We start from the raw sequence: 19,351 nt of genomic DNA on the forward strand, positions 1-19,351 counted from the left end.
AGTGTGTTTGTGTTATCAGTGTATTTGTGTTTACAGTGTATTTGTGTTTACAGTGTATTTGTATTTACAGTGTATTTGTGTTTACAGTGTATTTATGTTTACAGTGTATTTGTGTTTACAGTGTATTTGTGTTTACAGTGTATTTGTATTTACAGTGTATTTGTATTTACAGTGTATTTGTATTTACAGTGTATTTGTGTTCACAGTGTGTTTGTGTTATCAGTGTATTTGTGTTTACAGTGTATTTGTGTTTACAGTGTATTTGTATTTACAGTGTATTTGTGTTTACAGTGTATTTATGTTTACAGTGTATTTGTGTTTACAGTGTATTTGTGTTTACAGTGTATTTGTGTTGACAGTGTATTTATGTTTACAGTGTATTTGTGTTCACAGTGTATTTGTATTTACAGTGTATTTGTGAAAAGGGACGTGTTGTTAAAACACGAACTGGACTACGCTCTGAGCGAAAACTTTTTTTGAAGAAGGATGAGGAATTTGACATCTCTCCAGAGACCTATCGTCAGCGGTTCCGGGCCACCTCATCGCCACCGGGGGAGACACCGACAGAATCATACCACCGGTTGAAAGGTCTCTATCGTCGCTGGATGCGACCGGAGCAGAAGAGTAAAGAACAGATGGGGGAGACTATCATCCTGGAGCAGCTGCTGCAGGTGCTTCCTCCAGATACTCGTACGTGGGTAAAAGAACATGAACCGGAGGATGGTCTTATAGCATCCAAGTTGGCCATGCAGTTCCTGAACGCCAGAAAGGGGGCGACATCACGACCAACGCCGGATGAAACCAGGGACTGGAACCACCAGAGGGACAACTTTCCAAAGGTTGGTCAAGGTAACCGGGGGGCATATGACAGGGGACCCTCTGCTCAGTCAGGGACTAAACCTTTTGTATGTTATCATTGTCAGCAGCAGGGACACAAAGCGTCAGATTGCCCCCTGAAGAAGCCAAAACTGACAGGACTGTGTTATGTGCCCAGAAAGGGTGAGGAGATTGACTGTCAAGACAGGGAAGGAGGGTGTAAAGTGATCCCGGTAAAAGTTAATGGTAAAACGATAACTGCTCTCCTTGACTCTGGAAGCTCCATGTCATTCATTAGGAAAAGTTGTGTGCCTTGTGCTATTGACTACAGCCAGCAGACAGATGTGTTATGTGTACATGGTGATTGCAAGCCAGAACCACAGGTAGAGCTTACAGTTGATGTAGAAGGCCAAAGGTATCTGTTAAACGTGGGGGTAATTGAAAGTTTACCTGTTGAGATGCTGTTGGGGAGGGATTTGCCTATTCTATATGATCTCCTTAGCAGTACTAAACATGTCTGTGAACCCTTGTCAGGACAGAAAATGCATGTTTCTTGTTTCGTAGTGACACGGTCACAGGCAAAAGCCCAAGCAAATCCTGGTGTCCAGCCTCTGCCAGACTTATGTGGTAGTCTGTGCAGTGCTGGAACAAAAGCACCAAGGAAAACACGTCGGGAACGGCGTTTAGAGAAACACGCTTGGTCACCTGTACCTGGTGAAATGCCTGGCAATGCTTTGTCAAATGTAAAGTGGGAAATACCAGAGAATATGACCATGTTGCAACAGTTTGATCCCTTGTTAAAGTCTTTGCTAACCAAGGTGTTAAACTCAGCCAATCAAACCGCTCTAGTAGGTGGTGCAGCATACTTTCTCCACAATGACCTGCTTTAGGAGGGGGAAGAGCAAGACGGCAGGAGATTAGTTGTGCCAGGTAGCTGTAGATCCCTAGTACTACACCTTGCACACACACTTCCATGGGCAGGACATCTAGGTCACTATAAGACGTATCTCAGACTTGCCTCTAGGTTCTTTTGGCCTTCAATGTACACTGATGTGCAGAAATATTGTAAAACATGCCCAGAGTGTCAGAAAACTTGTCCTCTCCGCAAATCAAACCGAGCACCCCTCCAAACCATGCCGGTGATAACAACCCCATTCAGGCGGATTGCCATGGACATTGTGGGGCCCCTGGAAAAAAGCTCAACAGGATACCAGTACATTCTTGTGGTATGTGACTATGCTACTCGGTTTCCTGAAGCTTTTCCTCTCCGGTCTATAACCACCCCAAAGTTGATCAGTGCTCTTGTTCAGCTGTTTTCTCGTGTAGGAATCCCTGAGGAAATTCTGACGGACCAGGGAACCAACTTCACATCACGCCTGATGGGTCAACTGCATAAGGAGTTGGGGATAAAAGCTATCAAGACGACTCCTTACCACCCAGAGACTGATGGACTTGTTGAAAGGTTTAACCAAACCCTCAAGAGGATGCTAAAGAAGTTCGTATCTGATACTGGAAAAGACTGGGATAAGTGGTTACCCTTTCTACTCTTTGCCTACAGGGAAGTGCCTCAAGCGTCCACCGGATTTTCCCCGTTCGAGCTACTCTACGGCTGGCCAGTCCAAGGGCCCTTGGATCTGTTGAAACGTATCTGGGAGGAAAAGGTAACAGACAAAAAGGCAGAAGGGCAGGGTATTTTGCAGTATGTCCTCCAGATCAGGGACAGGTTGGATCAGTACCGAGAGGAGGCCAGGCTCAATCTAATGGATGCCCAGAAGACTCAAAAACGATGGTACGACCAGCAAGCACGCAACCGTGAGTTCAAACCAGGTCAAAAGGTTTTGTTACTCTTGCCTTCTTCCTCTAGCAAGCTACTGGCCAAATGGCAGGGACCGTTTGAAGTGTTAAGGAAGATGGGGCCTACGACTTATGAGATCTTGCACCCGGAGAAAAGGAAAAAAAAGCAGACTTATCATGTCAATCTCCTTAAAGCATGGGAGGAAAGAAGCAGCCCTCCTCCCATCACCTCACTACTGGCCCGCAGGGTGGTTGAAGAGGATGACTCTGAAGGGGTAGTTGGTGCCTGGAATTAGCAGCCAGCGAAGGTCGATCTCTCCCACCTGGATGGTAAGAAGCCAGTTGACTTGCAAGTTATTTTTGATACCCTTCCCCACTTGTTCACACAGAAACCAGGCCGGACAGGTGTGTTGCAGCATGTAATCCGAGTAAAACCGGGGCAGAACACAGTTCGGCAGGCATGCTACAGAGTACCGGAACGTTTAGTGGAGGCGTTGAAGGAAGAAATCCGCTTGATGCTCGAGCTGGGAGTAATTGAACCATCAACCAGTGAGTGTAGTAGCCCTATTGTCATTGTACCCAAGAAGGATGGCTCTCTCCGCATTTGCATTGACTTCAGGAAGCTGAATGCCATCTCCTTCTTTGATGCCTACCCAATGCCCCGGATTGAGGACCTGCTGGAGAGGATTGGTCGAGCCAACTACATCACTACCTTGGACCTCTGCAAGGGGTATTGGCAGGTCCCCTTGGAAAGCCAGTCCCGGCACCTCACCGCGTTCAGAAGCCCACTAGGCCTCTTCCAGTTTACTGTGATGCCGTTTGGTCTACATGGTGCGCCAGCAACCTTCCAGAGGTTAATGGACAAAGTTCTTCTGGGGTGCGAGGACTGCAGTGCTGCCTACCTGGATGATGTGGTCATTTACAGCAGGACCTGGGAGGAACATCTCGATCACCTTCGTCGGGTCCTAGGTGCAATCCATGCCGCAGGACTCACACTCAATCTACAGAAATGTGAGTGGGCTAAGCAGGAGACTCGTTACCTTGGGTATCAGCTGGGGAACGGTGAAGTCAGGCCACAGGTGGACAAAGTTGAGGCCGTCCTGAACAGTCCGAGACCTCGTACCAAGAAACAAGTACGGTCCTTTCTTGGCCTGGTTGGATGGTATCGACGTTTCATTCCTCAGTTTGCCACTCTAGCAGTTCCATTGACCAACCTCACGTGCAAGGCTGCTCGGAATCCTGTGGAATGGAATGAGGAGTGTGAAAGGGCTTTCCAGGAGTTGAAGAAAAAACTGTGCTCGTCTCCCTTACTGCAGAGTCCTGACTTCAAAAGACGCTTCCTGGTTCAGGTGGATGCCTCTGGAGTGGGCATCGGTGCAGTGCTGGCTCAGGGAGAACCAGGAGAGGAACGTCCAGTGTTGTATCTCAGCAGGAGACTTCTGCCCCGTGAAACCCGGTACTCCACCATCGAGAAGGAGTGTCTGGCAATCAAGTGGGCATTGGACAGCCTAAGGTACTACCTACTCGGGAGGGAATTCGACCTACAGACGGACCATAGAGCCTTGACGTGGATTCAGACCATGAAGGACCGGAACGCCAGGGTGACTAGATGGTATCTTGAACTACAACCATTCAAGTTCTGTGTGTGGCACAAAGCAGGCAAGGAAAACGTCACCGCAGACTACCTGTCAAGGCTGCCAAACATCGTTGATGTAGGAGAGGAGGGTGGTAATGTGAAGAAGAAGCCTTCATCACAGTTGGCATAGGGGCATGGTAAAAGGCACACTGAGGGTAACACACATTTGATCAAATAAAACCCAAGTCATTGTTTGTTCAAACCTAATTTATTGGAAGTCTTTTTGAAGAAGTAACCTGCTTACCCTCTCCTTCAAGGCTGTGAAGGCCAAACAGAGCCACAGAAAGAAGCGGCCTTAAGTAGAGGCGCAATCAGTGGGAACACCTGTGCGCAATTGGAGCATACCATGTAGTGCGTGGGCGCGGGTGGCACTTTTCTTGCAAGTATAACAATGTTATTGTTTGGGGCTTCTGTGGTCAAAGAGATAATATGTTGACCTATTTTGATGTGGTGTGTTTGGGTAATTTGTCTTGCATTGTGAATGTGTGTGTAGATTAGAATGACATTGGTTAGGGGTATATAGTGGATTGTCCTATGGGGAGGGGCTTAACATGTATAAAACCCTGGCCACAAGTGTTTTGGGGGAGTCTGACTGTGGCTGTAGAGCAGAGAGGTACCAGTTATATGTCCTCGACCTGTATGTATATAGCAGGATTTTGATTTCTTCCTGTACAATCCTTGTTACTTTGTGTTTTTTCAGCACGTTGGTGTTAATAAAAGCACCTAAGGATACATTTTTGGTGACTCTAGCCATCTTATTTAATTCCTAGTTTTTTCATCGAACCTTTTTATAACAGTGTATTTGTGTTTACAGTGTATTTGTGTTTACAGTGTATTTGTGTTTACAGTGTATTTGTATTTACAGTGTATTTGTATTTACAGTGTATTTGTGTTTACAGTGTATTTGTGTTTACAGTGTATTTGTATTTACAGTGTATTTGTGTTTACAGTGTATTTGTATTTACAGTGTATTTGTGTTTACAGTGTATTTGTGTTTACAGTGTATTTGTGTTTACAGTGTATTTGTATTTACAGTGTATTTGTGTTATCAGTGTATTTGTGTTTACAGTGTATTTGTGTTTACAGTGTATTTGTGTTTACAGTGTATTTGTATTTACAGTGTATTTGTGTTTACAGTGTATTTGTGTTTACAGTGTATTTGTGTTTACAGTGTATTTGTGTTTACAGTGTATTTGTATTTACAGTGTATTTGTGTTTACATTGTGTTTATGTTTACAGTGTATTTGTGTTTACAGTGTATTTGTGTTGACAGTGTATTTGTATTTACAGTGTATTTGTGTTTACATTGTGTTTATGTTTACAGTGTGTTTGTGTTTACAGTGTGTTTACCCGTGCAGGCAGCTGGTTGGCCTGGTGGAGAATCATCTCCTCAGACATCAGCAGGGTTCTGTCAGGACTGCACAGATCCAGAGGCTGAAACAAAAACAACAACATGTAAACAACAACACAGAAAAAACATGGGGGGTTATCCAGTGTGTGTGTGTGTGTGTGTGTGTGTGTGTGTGTGTGTGTGTGTGTGTGTGTGTGTGTGTGTGTGTGTGTGTGTGTGTGTGTGTGTGTGTGTGTGTGTGTGTGTGTGTGTGTGTTTTATCTTCTCATGACACCGCCCTGTGAGTGAATCAAAGTAAGTATAGAAGTGGTCTTGAACACATGTGTCCCTCAGACAGAGGCTGCTGCCTCCTGTCATCACTAATGGACGTCTCTTTAAAATGACCTCTCCTCGACTCCTCTCTCCTTGGTTCCCCTCCTCGACTCCTCCCACATCTCCTGTGGGCGGGACTAAGACACGAGGATAGGAGTCGAGGAGGGAAATTAGAGAAATGAGAAGCCTTCATGGAAACAAAAACATGGATAAACAACAACATGGATAAACAACAACAACCACAGGGGGGTTTCTGACCTGCACAAACACAGGGAAGATGAGTGTTTTGGGGGCGGGGCTGCTGTAGGGCCCATAGGAGCAGGGCACGTGTGATTGGACGATGGTGCAGTTCTGGTAGTTGCCGTAGTTACCGGGATGGTTGGATGAAGTGGAGGTGGGGGGGGGCAGCGTGCAAGTGAAGGGGCGAGGGTCCGGCAGGAGTTGCGGCCCCCTGCTGGGTTGGGTCTGGTACAGCCGGCCTACAGAAGATTATTCATTACTTATTTATATCATCAAACATTATAATATTACTTATAGTATATCATAATGTAATACATTTATGTATTGTTTATATATATGATGACCTTACCGATGGCCCCCTCCCCGTCCTGATAAACTGACTGCAGCAGCTGAAACACACACACACACACACACACACACACACACACACATATCTTATATTATTAATATCAGCATAAAACAGTCTTCAGTAGGCGCCGCCCCATTGTTAAGCCCCGCCCCCTGACTCACCTGTCCCCCAGGATCGACAGCTGACAGGATGATGTAATTGTCTCCGTGTGATGATGTCACACGGGTTCCCTTCAGTGTGGCGGCGCGAGGCGCATATTCTTGATGCTCCTGGTGGTTCTGATGGCCCTGATGGCCCTGATGGCCCTGATGGTCCTGATGGCCCTGATGGTCCTGATGGTCCTTCCTGTCCCTCCACAGCGAGCCCAGAGCTCCCAGGCCGGACCTGATCCCTGACCCCTGACCCCGGCGGCGGCCATGTTTACTGTGGGCGGGGTGAGGCAACAGCTTCCTCCTGCCTGTTGTCTAGGAGACCGGGAGGAGACATCAGCTAAAACTAGCAGTAACGTAGCTGAGGTTAGCACACTAGCTGTAACTTAGCTGAGGTTAGCACACTAGCTGTAACTTAGCTGAGGTTAGCACACTAGCTGTAACTTAGCTGAGGTTAGCACACTAGCTGTAACTTAGCTGAGGTTAGCACACTAGCTGTAACTTAGCTGAGGTTAGCACACTAGCTGTAACTTAGCTGAGGTTAGCACACTAGCTGTAACTTAGCTGAGGTTAGCACACTAGCTGTAATTTAGCTGAGATTAGCACACTAGCTGTAATTTAGCTGAGATTAGCACACTAGCTGTAACTTAGCTGAGGTTAGCACACTAGCTGTAACTTAGCTGAGATTAGCACACTAGCTGTAACTTAGCTGAGGTTAGCACACTAGCTGTAACTTAGCTGAGGTTAGCACACTAGCTGTAACTTAGCTGAGGTTAGCACACTAGCTGTAACTTAGCTGAGGTTAGCACACTAGCTGTAACTTAGCTGAGGTTAGCACACTAGCTGTAACTTAGCTGAGGTTAGCACACTAGCTGTAACTTAGCTGAGGTTAGCACACTAGCTGTAACTTAGCTGAGGTTAGCACACTAGCTGTAACTTAGCTGAGGTTAGCACACTAGCTGTAACTTAGCTGAGGTTAGCACACTAGCTGTAACTTAGCTGAGGTTAGCACACTAGCTGTAATTTAGCTGAGGTTAGCACACTAGCTGTAATTTAGCTGAGATTAGCACACTAGCTGTAACTTAGCTGAGATTAGCACACTAGCTGTAACTTAGCTGAGGTTAGCACACTAGCTGTAGCTTAGCTGAGATTAGCACACTAGCTGTAACTTAGCTGAGGTTAGCACACTAGCTGTAATTTAGCTGAGGTTAGCACACTAGCTGTAGCTTAGCTGAGATTAGCACACTAGCTGTAACTTAGCTGAGGTTAGCACACTAGCTGTAACTTAGCTGAGGTTAGCACACTAGCTGTAACTTAGCTGAGGTTAGCACACTAGCTGTAACTTAGCTGAGGTTAGCACACTAGCTGTAATTTAGCTGAGATTAGCACACTAGCTGTAACTTAGCTGAGGTTAGCACACTAGCTGTAGCTTAGCTGAGATTAGCACACTAGCTGTAACTTAGCTGAGGTTAGCACACTAGCTGTAACTTAGCTGAGGTTAGCACACTAGCTGTAACTTAGCTGAGGTTAGCACACTAGCTGTAACTTAGCTGAGGTTAGCAAAGCGGCTGTAACTTATTTTTATGAATATTAGACATGACACACACTCACCTGGCTGTGAGGGCGGAGCTCAGGTAACCCTCTCCACACCACCAATACTATCTGAGAGGAGCAGCTCCTACACACACACACACACACACACACACACACACACACACACAGTTAAATGTAAATAAAGAGAGACAGGAAACAGGAAGTGAGACTCTGGGGGGGGGGTTACCTGATGGCGTGGGCGAGGTCGACGCACTGCCAGGTTTCTACAGGAAGTGAGTCCAGCTGCAGGACCGAGTCGCCCTGACGCAGCCCGGCAGCCTGGGCTGGGCCTCCTGAGGACATCACATAGCTAAATGTAATGTAATGTAAAAATAATACTGAGGCTTTTATCCAAAGCGACTTACAATAAGTGCGTTCGACCAACAAGAAACCTTGAAGAAAACAGAATCATAAAGTACATCAGGTTTCATAGAGCCAAACATTTCAAGTGCTGCTCAGCTGTCTTTAGAGGAGCCAGCCCTTTGTTAGTATATAAGTGCTTTGTTAGCAGTTCTCTCCTCGAGGTGGAGTCGAAGGAGATGAGTTTCAGTCTGGAAGGTGTGTGAGCTTTCTGCTGTCCTGATGTCAATGGGAGCTCGTTCCACCATCTTGGAGCCAGGACAGCAAACCCACGTGTTCCTGCTGATGGGAACTTGGGTCCCCCTCGCAGCGAGGGTGCAGCGAGTCGTCTGGCTGATGCAGAGCGGAGTGCACGTGCTGGGGTGCACGGTTTAACCATGTCCTGGATGTAGGAAGGGCCAGATCCATTCGCAGCATGGTACGCAAGCACCAGGGTCTGGAAGTGGATTCTAGCAGTTACCGGAAGCCAGTGGAGGGAGCGGAGGAGCGGCGTGGTGTGGAACATTCAGGAAGGTTGAAGACCAGACGAGCCGCTGCATTCTGGGTGAGAGAGGTCGGATGGCACATGCAGGTAGACCAGCAGGAGGGAGCTGCAGTAGTCTAGTGAGGTGACGAGAGCCTGGACCAGAACCTGCGTGGCTCTCTGGGTCAGCTGTGGACGCGTCCTCCTGATGCTGTAGAGCGTGTATCTGCAGCAGCGGGTTGCAGCAGCGATGTTTGCAGTGAAGGACAGGTTGTTATCTAGGGTCTCACCCAGAGTCCTTGCAGTCTGAGTCGGGGAAACAACAGAGGGGCCGATGTTGATGGTCAGGTCAAGAAAGGGACAATCTTTTCCCGGAAGGAAAAGCAGTTCAGTTTTGTCAAGGTTTAGCTTGAGGTGATGAGCGGACATCCACTGAGAGATGTCAGCTGGACGAGCAGAGATGCGTGCGACGACCTGGGTCTCTGAGCGGGGGAAGGACAGGACTCATTGGGTGTCGTCAGCGTAGCAGTGGTATGAAAAACCATGCGAGCTAATGACTGATCCGAGCGAGTTTGTGTACAAGGAGAAGAGGAGGGGACCGAGAACAGATCCCTGAGGGACCCCTGTAGTTAATTGACAAGGGTCGGACTCAGACCCTCTCCAAGTTACCCTGTAGGTGCGGTGTTTGAGGTATGAGGTGAGGAGGGAAAGTGCAGAGCCTGAAACTCCAAGTTCTTGGAGAGCGAAGGAGGATCTGATGGTTCACCGTGTCGAATGCAGCAGACAGGTCCAGAATTTATATTATTGTTATTATTATTGTAGACATTCCCATTGGTTGGGTCTCATATGGCAGATGCTGGTTCCTACAGTGAGGACTGGGGAAACAGCTGGTAGACATGTGTTCAAGGCGGTTTTGCCATCACTCATGCCCCTTTCACACCAGCGCCTTTTCAGCTCCGGCTCGGAGCTAGAGCCTGAAAAGCGCCGGTTTTTCCTGTTCACACCGCAGCGGCGCCGGCTCTTAGCTCCGGAATCCGCTTCACTTCCAGCTCCAAAAAATTGTCGGTCCAGAGGCAAGAGCTTCGGAGCTAAGAGGCGACGTCGCTTACGTCTCTCTTACGTCGAGGCGTGCAGGAAACTAAACCCACCTCCCCTGAACATGGGTCGACTGTTAGCCTGCCTACAAGCAGTAGTGCTTATAAACACACTTTATAAAGTCAGGCAACACTAACCAGGCTTCGTGTGATCTGTTTATTTGTACCTTACTTTGACCATCCGTTCACTGTTATCGATCATTGTGGAGAGAGGCAGACGTGTTGTTTTGTATTATTGCAGCTATCGGATGCAAGTAGTCAGTTTAGCTTCGGTTGCTATGCCAACATCACCCGTTTGATACCAGAGAAACTTTCATAACAGCGTTGTGATACCAAACAGTGTCAATTCAGACTGACACACATTCACTTAGGCTAAGGGGAACTGGGATATGCATCAGCTGCTTGTGTGAGTCGGACAGTGAATACTTTAGAGCGGCCGCTGCAGTGTGAGCTAACCGGGAGCTAACGGGAGAATACACTCCCGTGGAAGAGCAGCACTGCAGCGGTCGGTAAATGCTGCAGAAACACATGAATAAACAATGAACCACGGCACTCTGGAGCAAAGTATGAGGTTGGAGAAGTCGTTATTCAATTTATTCTGGCTTCGTGTGATTAAAAGCAACACGATCATCGACCCGACGCAGTTGTTTTTGCTGTTGTGAGCGATCAGCGATGTAAACGGTGACGTCATGACGCAGCAGGGGCAGCTCTGGGGCGCCAGTGGGCGGTGTGCACAGAGCGGGAGCTGAAAAGGGAACAGCGCTGATGTGAAAGCCGCATTACTGCACGGAGGCTCAGTCACTGGTACTTTTTCATTTCCAAAGCCATGTTGGATAAACTTCCATCTTATATCTGCTCCCTGATCGCTCTGAGAATTGAAAGTACTGATTGCCTGAGATCGCATGCTGTGGTTTTATTAAATGTGCCAAGTGCTAGGACTGTCTTAGGGAGAAAGCTTTGAGACGTGCAGCTCCACTGACTTGGAACAGTCTGCACACATAATGGAAACTTACCGAGCTGGTACCACTCCATGTTTCTAAAGCTCGTTGGATGCTAATCACTCAGAAGCTGTTGGTACCTGTTCATGTGGGTAGATATGTACATGTTGCTGTATGATGTCCTTTTGTTGTTCTGTTGTTTATGTTTTTATGTCCTTTTGTTGTTCTGTTGTTTATGTTTTGATGTCCTTTTGTTGTTCTGTTGTTTATGTTTTCATGTCTTCTTGTTGTTCTGTTGTTTATGTTTTCATGTCCTTTTGTTGTTCTGTTGTTTATGTTTGTATGTCCTTTTGTTGTTCTGTTGTATATGTTTTCATGTCCTTTTGTTGTTCTGTTGTTTATGTTTTCATGTCCTTTTGTTGTTTATGTTTGTATGTCTTTTTGTTGTTCTGTTGTTTATGTTTTCATGTCTTCTTGTTGTTCTGTTGTTTATGTTTTCATGTCCTTTTGTTGTTCTGTTGTTTATGTTTGTATGTCCTTTGTTGTTCTGTTGTTTATGTTTTCGTGTCCTTTTGTTGTTCTGTTGTTTATGTTTTCATGTCCTTTTGTTGTTCTGTTGTTTATGTTTGTATGTCCTTTTGTTGTTCTGTTGTTTATGTTTTATGTCCTTTTGTTGTTCTGTTGTTTATGTTTTCATGTCCTTTTGTTGTTCTGTTGTTTATGTTTTCATGTCCTTTTGTTGTTTATGTTTTGATGTCCTTTTGTTGTTCTGTTGTTTATTTTTTGATGTCCTTTTGTTGTTCTGTTGTTTATGTTTTCATGTCTTCTTGTTGTTCTGTTGTTTATGTTTTCATGTCCTTTTGTTGTTCTGTTGTTTATGTTTGTATGTCCTTTTGTTGTTCTGTTGTTTATGTTTTGATGTCCTTTTGTTGTTCTGTTGTTTATGTTTTCATGTCCTTTTGTTGTTCTGTTGTTTATGTTTGTATGTCCTTTTGTTGTTCTGTTGTTTATGTTTTCATGTCCTTTTGTTGTTCTGTTGTTTATGTTTTCATGTCCTTTTGTTGTTCTGTTGTTTATGTTTTGATGTCCTTTTGTTGTTCTGTTGTTTATGTTTTCATGTCTTCTTGTTGTTCTGTTGTTTATGTTTTCATGTCCTTTTGTTGTTCTGTTGTTTATGTCCTTTTGTTGTTCTGTTGTTTATGTTTTCATGTCCTTTTGTTGTTCTGTTGTTTATGTTTTCATGTCCTTTTGTTGTTCTGTTGTTTATGTTTGTATGTCCTTTTGTTGTTCTGTTGTTTATGTTTTCATGTCCTTTGTTGTTCTGTTGTTTATGTTTTCATGTCCTTTTGTTGTTCTGTTGTTTATGTTTTCATGTCCTTTTGTTGTTCTGTTGTTTATGTTTTCATGTCTTGTTGTTCTGTTGTTTATGTTTTCATGTCCTTTTGTTGTTCTGTTGTTTATGTTTGTATGTCCTTTTGTTGTTCTGTTGTTTATGTTTGTATGTCCTTTTGTTGTTCTGTTGTTTATGTTTTGATGTCCTTTTGTTGTTCTGTTGTTTATGTTTTCATGTCTTGTTGTTCTGTTGTTTATGTTTTCATGTCCTTTTGTTGTTCTGTTGTTTATGTTTGTATGTCCTTTTGTTGTTCTGTTGTTTATGTTTTCATGTCCTTTTGTTGTTCATGTTTTCATGTCCTTTTGTTGTTCTGTTGTTTATGTTTGTATGTCCTTTTGTTGTTCTGTTGTTTATGTTTTGATGTCCTTTTGTTGTTCTGTTGTTTATGTTTTCATGTCCTTTTGTTGTTCTGTTGTTTATGTTTTCATGTCTTCTTGTTGTTCTGTTGTTTATGGTTTCATATCCTTTTGTTGTTCTGTTGTTTATGTTTGTATGTCCTTTTGTTGTTTATGTTTTCATGTCCTTTTGTTGTTCTGTTGTTTATGTTTTTATGTCCTTTTGTTGTTCTGTTGTTTATGTTTTGATGTCCTTTTGTTGTTCTGTTGTTTATGTTTTGATGTCCTTTTGTTGTTCTGTTGTTTATGTTTTGATGTCCTTTTGTTGTTCTGTTTATGTTTTGATGTCCTTTTGTTGTTTATGTTTTCATGTCCTTTTGTTGTTCTGTTGTTTATGTTTTCATGTCCTTTTGTTGTTCTGTTGTTTATGTTTTGATGTCCTTTTGTTGTTCTGTTGTTTATGTTTTGATGTCCTTTTGTTGTTCTGTTGTTTATGTTTTGATGTCCTTTTGTTGTTCTGTTGTTTATGTTTTCATGTCCTTTTGTTGTTCTGTTGTTTATTTTTTGATGTCCTTTTGTTGTTCTGTTGTTTATGTTTTCATGTCTTCTTGTTGTTCTGTTGTTTATGTTTGTATGTCCTTTTGTTGTTCTGTTGTTTATGTTTTCATGTCCTTTTGTTATTCTGTTGTTTATGTTTTCATGTCCTTTTGTTGTTCTGTTGTTTATGTTTGTATGTCCTTTTGTTGTTCTGTTGTTTATGTTTGTATGTCCTTTTGTTGTTCTGTTGTTTATGTTTGTATGTCCTTTTGTTGTTCTGTTGTTTATGTTTGTATGTCCTTTTGTTGTTCTGTTGTTTATGTTTTTATGTCCTTTTGTTGTTTATGTTTTGATGTCCTTTTGTTGTTTATGTTTTGATGTCCTTTTGTTGTTCTGTTTTATGTTTTCATGTCTTCTTGTTGTTTATGTTTGTATGTCCTTTTGTTGTTCTGTTGTTTATGTTTGTATGTCCTTTTGTGTTCTGTTGTTTATGTTTTCATGTCCTTTTGTTGTTCTGTTGTTTATGTTTGTATGTCCTTTTGTTGTTCTGTTGTTTATGTTTTCATGTCCTTTTGTTGTTCTGTTGTTTATGTTTTCATGTCCGTTTGTTGTTCTGTTGTTTATGTTTTCATGTCCTTTTGTTGTTCTGTTGTTTATGTTTTCATGTCCTTTTGTTGTTCTGTTGTTTATGTTTTCATGTCCTTTTGTTGTTCTGTTGTTTATGTTTTCATGTCCTTTTGTTGTTCTGTTGTTTATGTTTTGATGTCTTCTTGTTGTTCTGTTGTTTATGTTTTCATGTCTTCTTGTTGTTCTGTTGTTTATGTTTTCATGTCCTTTTGTTGTTCTGTTGTTTATGTTTGTATGTCCTTTTGTTGTTCTGTTGTATATGTTTTCATGTCCTTTTGTTGTTCTGTTGTTTATGTTTTCATGTCCTTTTGTTGTTTATGTTTGTATGTCCTTTTGTTGTTCTGTTGTTTATGTTTTCATGTCCTTTTGTTGTTTATGTTTGTATGTCTTTTTGTTGTTCTGTTGTTTATGTTTTGATGTCCTTTTGTTGTTCTGTTGTTTATGTTTGTATGTCCTTTTGTTGTTCTGTTGTTTATGTTTTCATGTCCTTTTGTTGTTTATGTTTTGATGTCCTTTTGTTGTTCTGTTGTTTATGTTTGTATGTCCTTTTGTTGTTCTGTTGTTTATGTTTTTATGTCCTTTTGTTGTTTATGTTTTGATGTCCTTTTGTTGTTCTGTTGTTTATGTTTGTATGTCCTTTTGTTGTTCTGTTGTTTATGTTTTCATGTCCTTTTGTTGTTCTGTTGTTTATGTTTTTATGTCCTTTTGTTGTTCTGTTGTTTATGTTTTGATGTCCTTTTGTTGTTCTGTTGTTTATGTTTTGATGTCCTTTTGTTGTTCTGTTGTTTATGTTTTGATGTCCTTTTGTTGTTCTGTTGTTTATGTTTGTATGTCCTTTTGTTGTTCTGTTGTTTATGTTTTTATGTCCTTTTGTTGTTTATGTTTTGATGTCCTTTTGTTGTTTATGTTTTGATGTCCTTTTGTTGTTCTGTTTTATGTTTTCATGTCTTCTTGTTGTTCTGTTGTTTATGTTTATATGTCCTTTTGTTGTTCTGTTGTTTATGTTTGTATGTCCTTTTGTGTTCTGTTGTTTATGTTTTCATGTCCTTTTGTTGTTCTGTTGTTTATGTTTTGATGTCCTTTTGTTGTTCTGTTGTTTATGTTTTGATGTCCTTTTGTTGTTCTGTTGTTTATGTTTTGATGTCCTTTTGTTGTTCTGTTGTTTATGTTTTCATGTCTTCTTGTTGTTCTGTTGTTTATGTTTTCATGTCCTTTTGTTGTTCTGTTGTTTATGTTTGTATGTCCTTTTGTTGTTCTGTTGTATATGTTTTCATGTCCTTTTGTTGTTCTGTTGTTTATGTTTTCATGTCCTTTTGTTGTTTATGTTTGTATGTCTTTTTGTTGTTCTGTTGTTTATGTTTTGATGTCCTTTTGTTGTTCTGTTGTTTATGTTTTCATGTCCTTTTGTTGTTCTGTTGTTTATGTTTTGATGTCCTTTTGTTGTTCTGTTGTTTATGTTTTCATGTCTTCTTGTTGTTCTGTTGTTTATGTTTTCATGTCCTTTTGTTGTTCTGTTGTTTATGTTTGTATGTCCTTTTGTTGTTCTGTTGTTTATGTTTTCATGTCCTTTTGTTGTTTTGTTGTTTATGTTTTCATGTCCTTTTGTTGTTCTGTTGTTTATGTTTTCATGTCCTTTTGTTGTTCTGTTGTTTATGTTTGTATGTCCTTTTGTTGTTCTGTTGTTTATGTTTGTATGTCCTTTTGTTGTTCTGTTGTTTATGTTTGTATGTCCTTTTGTTGTTCTGTTGTTTATGTTTGTATGTCCTTTTGTTGTTCTGTTGTTTATGTTTGTATGTCCTTTTGTTGTTCTGTTGTTTATGTTTTCATGTCCTTTTGTTGTTCTGTTGTTTATGTTTTCATGTCCTTTTGTTGTTCTGTTGTTTATGTTTTCATGTCCTTTTGTTGTTCTGTTGTTTATGTTTTCATGTTCTTTTGTTGTTCTGTTTATGTTTTCATGTTCTGTTGTTTATGTTTTCATGTCCTTTTGTTGTTCTGTTGTTTATGTTTTCATGTCCTTTTGTTGTTCTGTTGTTTATGTTTTCATGTCTTCCTGTGGAACCTACTGCTGCAGGTCTCTCTGAAAAGAGATCATTGATCTCAATGGGATTTCACCTGGATCAATAAAGGTTTGAATTGAATAGTTCGTGCTGCCCTCGTGGCCGGGTCGCTCATGAACAACAGATTTAATCTCAATGAGACTTGAACCTGCTGTATTAAAGGATGTATGATATTGGTGCCTGGGTTAGTTCTAGTTCCTCACCGGGCTCCACAGCCTGGACTCTCACCGGAGCGTCGCAGCAGATCGTGAAGCCAAAGCCATCGTCCCCTCGAGACACACTCACCTGTACACACACACACACACACACACATTAATATACACTTTCAACAGGACGTCTCTAGTTGTCTGATCACTGGAGGCTTGAGAAGAAAGTAAAGGGGGGGGCAGTGGTTTCTGGGGGGGGGGGTGTAACCATGACTGTGCAAACAGAGACAGAGGAAAAGGTCTTCAGCTTTACACAAAGGAAGGTAAATGTCCCTGAGTCCAGACTGACAGGCTGATATTAAAAACGACGGGGGGGGGGGGGGGTCAGAGGGTTCACGTGCTCAGTGAATGCTGTTCACACCATCAGTGTACACTCATGCTGCTCCTCTAACCCTTCTTCCAGAAAGGGAGGCGGGGCTAGTGATGATTCTTTCCTGCAGTCTGAACTGAGGGCTCAAAACACCTTCTGAAGCAGCAGAGGGCTTCCTGTGCCCTGCGTTTGGCCTCTCGAGCTACACACACCTCCTGTGTGACCAGCAAGAACACAGAGACCCTGTGCAAACACACACACACACACTCACACACACACACACACTCACACACACACACATTCACACACACACTCACACACACACTCACACACATTCACACACACTCACACTCACACACACACACACACACTCCCACACACTCACACACACACACACACACACACCACACTCCCACTCACACACACACACACACACACACACAACAACACTCACTCCCACACACACTCACTCCCACACACTCACACTCACACACTCACTCACTCACACTCACACACACACTAAAACTCACACACACACTCACACACACACACACACTCACACACACTCACTAAAACTCACACACACTCACACTCTCACACACACATCCGCACACACACTCAAACTCACACACCCATCCCCACCACCACTCTCACACACACACTCTCACACTCACACACTCACACACACACTCACTCACACACACCACACACACACACACACACACACTCACACACACTCACTCAAACTCACACACACACTCTCACACACACTCTCACTCACATACACACACACACACACTAACACTCACACACTCACACACTCACTCACACACACACACACACACACTCACTCACTCACACACACACACACATACTAACACTCTCACACACACACACACACACACACACACACTCGTCCTGACACTTGCAGTTTCTCAGTTCATCCAGTTGTAATCTGTGTGAATTATTGATGGCGCTCTGACAAACATACAGATGTGAAGTGCATCTGCCTTAAACCTGAAGAAATCAAACATTAACACACACACACACACACACACACACAATGACACAATGACCAGCAGCCTGCATTGACATCACACTGAGCAGCCAATCAGAAGAGGCATGGTGTTAGTGAGAGTAGTAAGGACAGATGAAGGTAGGGAGCAGTGAAGCCTGCTCTGATTGGACGGATTGGGACCTGTGACAGGAAGGTGCACCGGATGGAATCACTACGGTTACCAACGACTAAATCCACTTCCGTGTACAACGAGTTGTTCCCACTAAAGAAATACAAATCTATCCAAATAATACATCGTATGTGACTAAGGACTTTAACGCCGTGATAAAGAGCAGGAAACAGCTTTCATAACGAAGACGCTGGAACCCTGAGACAGACCGAGAGAGCCGGAGCCACAGTGAGGGAATCAGAACTGGCTCAGAGCTTTGGAAAATGCTTTCACGCAGCGACCCTGAGCCGCACCAGCAGGCGAGCATCAGGCGAGTGGACCGATACCTCTGCTCCGTAACGCAGCGACCCTGAGCCGCACACACACACACACACCTGACATGGTATCGTAAGACCCTTCCCCTCTCCCTCTGTTACTCGTCCTCTTAACGTGAATACCTAGAACCCCTAACCCTAACCCACCCAGCTGCACCCGATGAGGCCCGTATCAGCAACAGAACTGTGCTCCCTGAGACCAGAACCTTTGACCCGGACTCTGTACAGGAAGTGGACTCAGACCTGCGGCAGGTTCTGTGCGATGCAGCCTCGACATAGCCGGTGGATCGTGTGCATGACAGCGGGTCAGACCTCCATGAGTCCACAGCCCCACCAGAACCAGAACCAGGGCTGACCCAAGACCAGAAGCAGGGTCCAGATGAGAAGATTTAATCCAGAAAATGTAAAACCAGAGCCAGTGACACCAGAAACAGTGCCGGTCCAAAGACTTCCCAAAATCAGAGCCCAATCCACATCGAACCAGGACCAGGTCCAGGTTTACAGGACCAGGTCCAGGTTTACAGGACCAGGTCCAGGTTTACAGGTTTACAGGACCAGGTCCAGGTTTACAGGTTTACAGGACCAGGTCCAGGTTTACAGGTTTACAGGACCAGGTCCAGGTTTACAGGACCAGGTCCAGGTTTACAGGACCAGGTCCAGGTTTACAGGTTTACAGGACCAGGTCCAGGTTTACAGGACCAGGTTTAAAAAAAAGTATAAAACAGATTCAAGCAAAGTTCAGACTGCACTGCAGAACCAGAGAGAAGACCAACAGCCTGCTGCCGGAGAGCAGACTGAGTGTGTGTGTGTGTGTGTGTGTGTGTGTGTGTGTGTGTGTGTGTGTGTGTGTGTGTGTGTGTGTGTGTGTGTGTGTGTGTGTGTGTGTGTGTGTGTGTGTGTGTGTGTGTGTGTGTGTGTGTGTGTGTGTGTGTGTGTGTGTGTGTCTTATCGCAGGGGTACATCCAGTGTTTTTGTGAGTCTGAGTGTGTGTTTCCTGCTATTCTTCTGATTGTCGGTTCCCACACACACACACACACACCCATACTCACACACACAGACACACACACACACCCTGACCCCTCCTCCTGTGTGAACGCTGCTCTTCATGTTTTCCTCACACACACACACACACACTCACACACACACACACTCACACACACACACACACTCACACACACACTCTGTAGCTCACTGACTCTTTAATGTGTGTATTTGCGTCATGACGACTGAAGACGTGCTTCAAGAGAAGGCCTTCAGAGCTTCTGCGGGGGCTCGAGGCTCGAGCCCCAG

At 43.6% G+C, this 19,351-nt stretch overlaps 1 protein-coding gene across 1 annotated transcript; it reads right to left on the minus strand.

Moving 5' to 3' along the window:
• Positions 1 to 4,498: 4,498 nt before the first annotated feature.
• On the minus strand, positions 4,499 to 18,833 carry LOC117444853 (regulator of G-protein signaling 3-like). Its single transcript, XM_034080231.2, has 9 exons — positions 18,305 to 18,833; positions 16,248 to 16,329; positions 8,428 to 8,533; positions 8,259 to 8,325; positions 6,660 to 6,962; positions 6,499 to 6,538; positions 6,168 to 6,388; positions 5,597 to 5,680; positions 4,499 to 4,504 (listed from the first exon to the last, which is right to left on the minus strand). The coding sequence occupies exons 1-9, from the start codon at positions 18,356 to 18,358 to the stop codon at positions 4,499 to 4,501; spliced, it is 963 nt and encodes a 320-aa protein (XP_033936122.1). The 5' UTR covers positions 18,359 to 18,833.
• Between the last annotated feature and the right edge of the window lie 518 nt (positions 18,834 to 19,351).

Source organism: Pseudochaenichthys georgianus, unplaced genomic scaffold, assembly GCF_902827115.2.
Source record: "Pseudochaenichthys georgianus unplaced genomic scaffold, fPseGeo1.2 scaffold_960_arrow_ctg1, whole genome shotgun sequence".
Lineage (NCBI taxonomy): Eukaryota > Metazoa > Chordata > Actinopteri > Perciformes > Channichthyidae > Pseudochaenichthys > Pseudochaenichthys georgianus.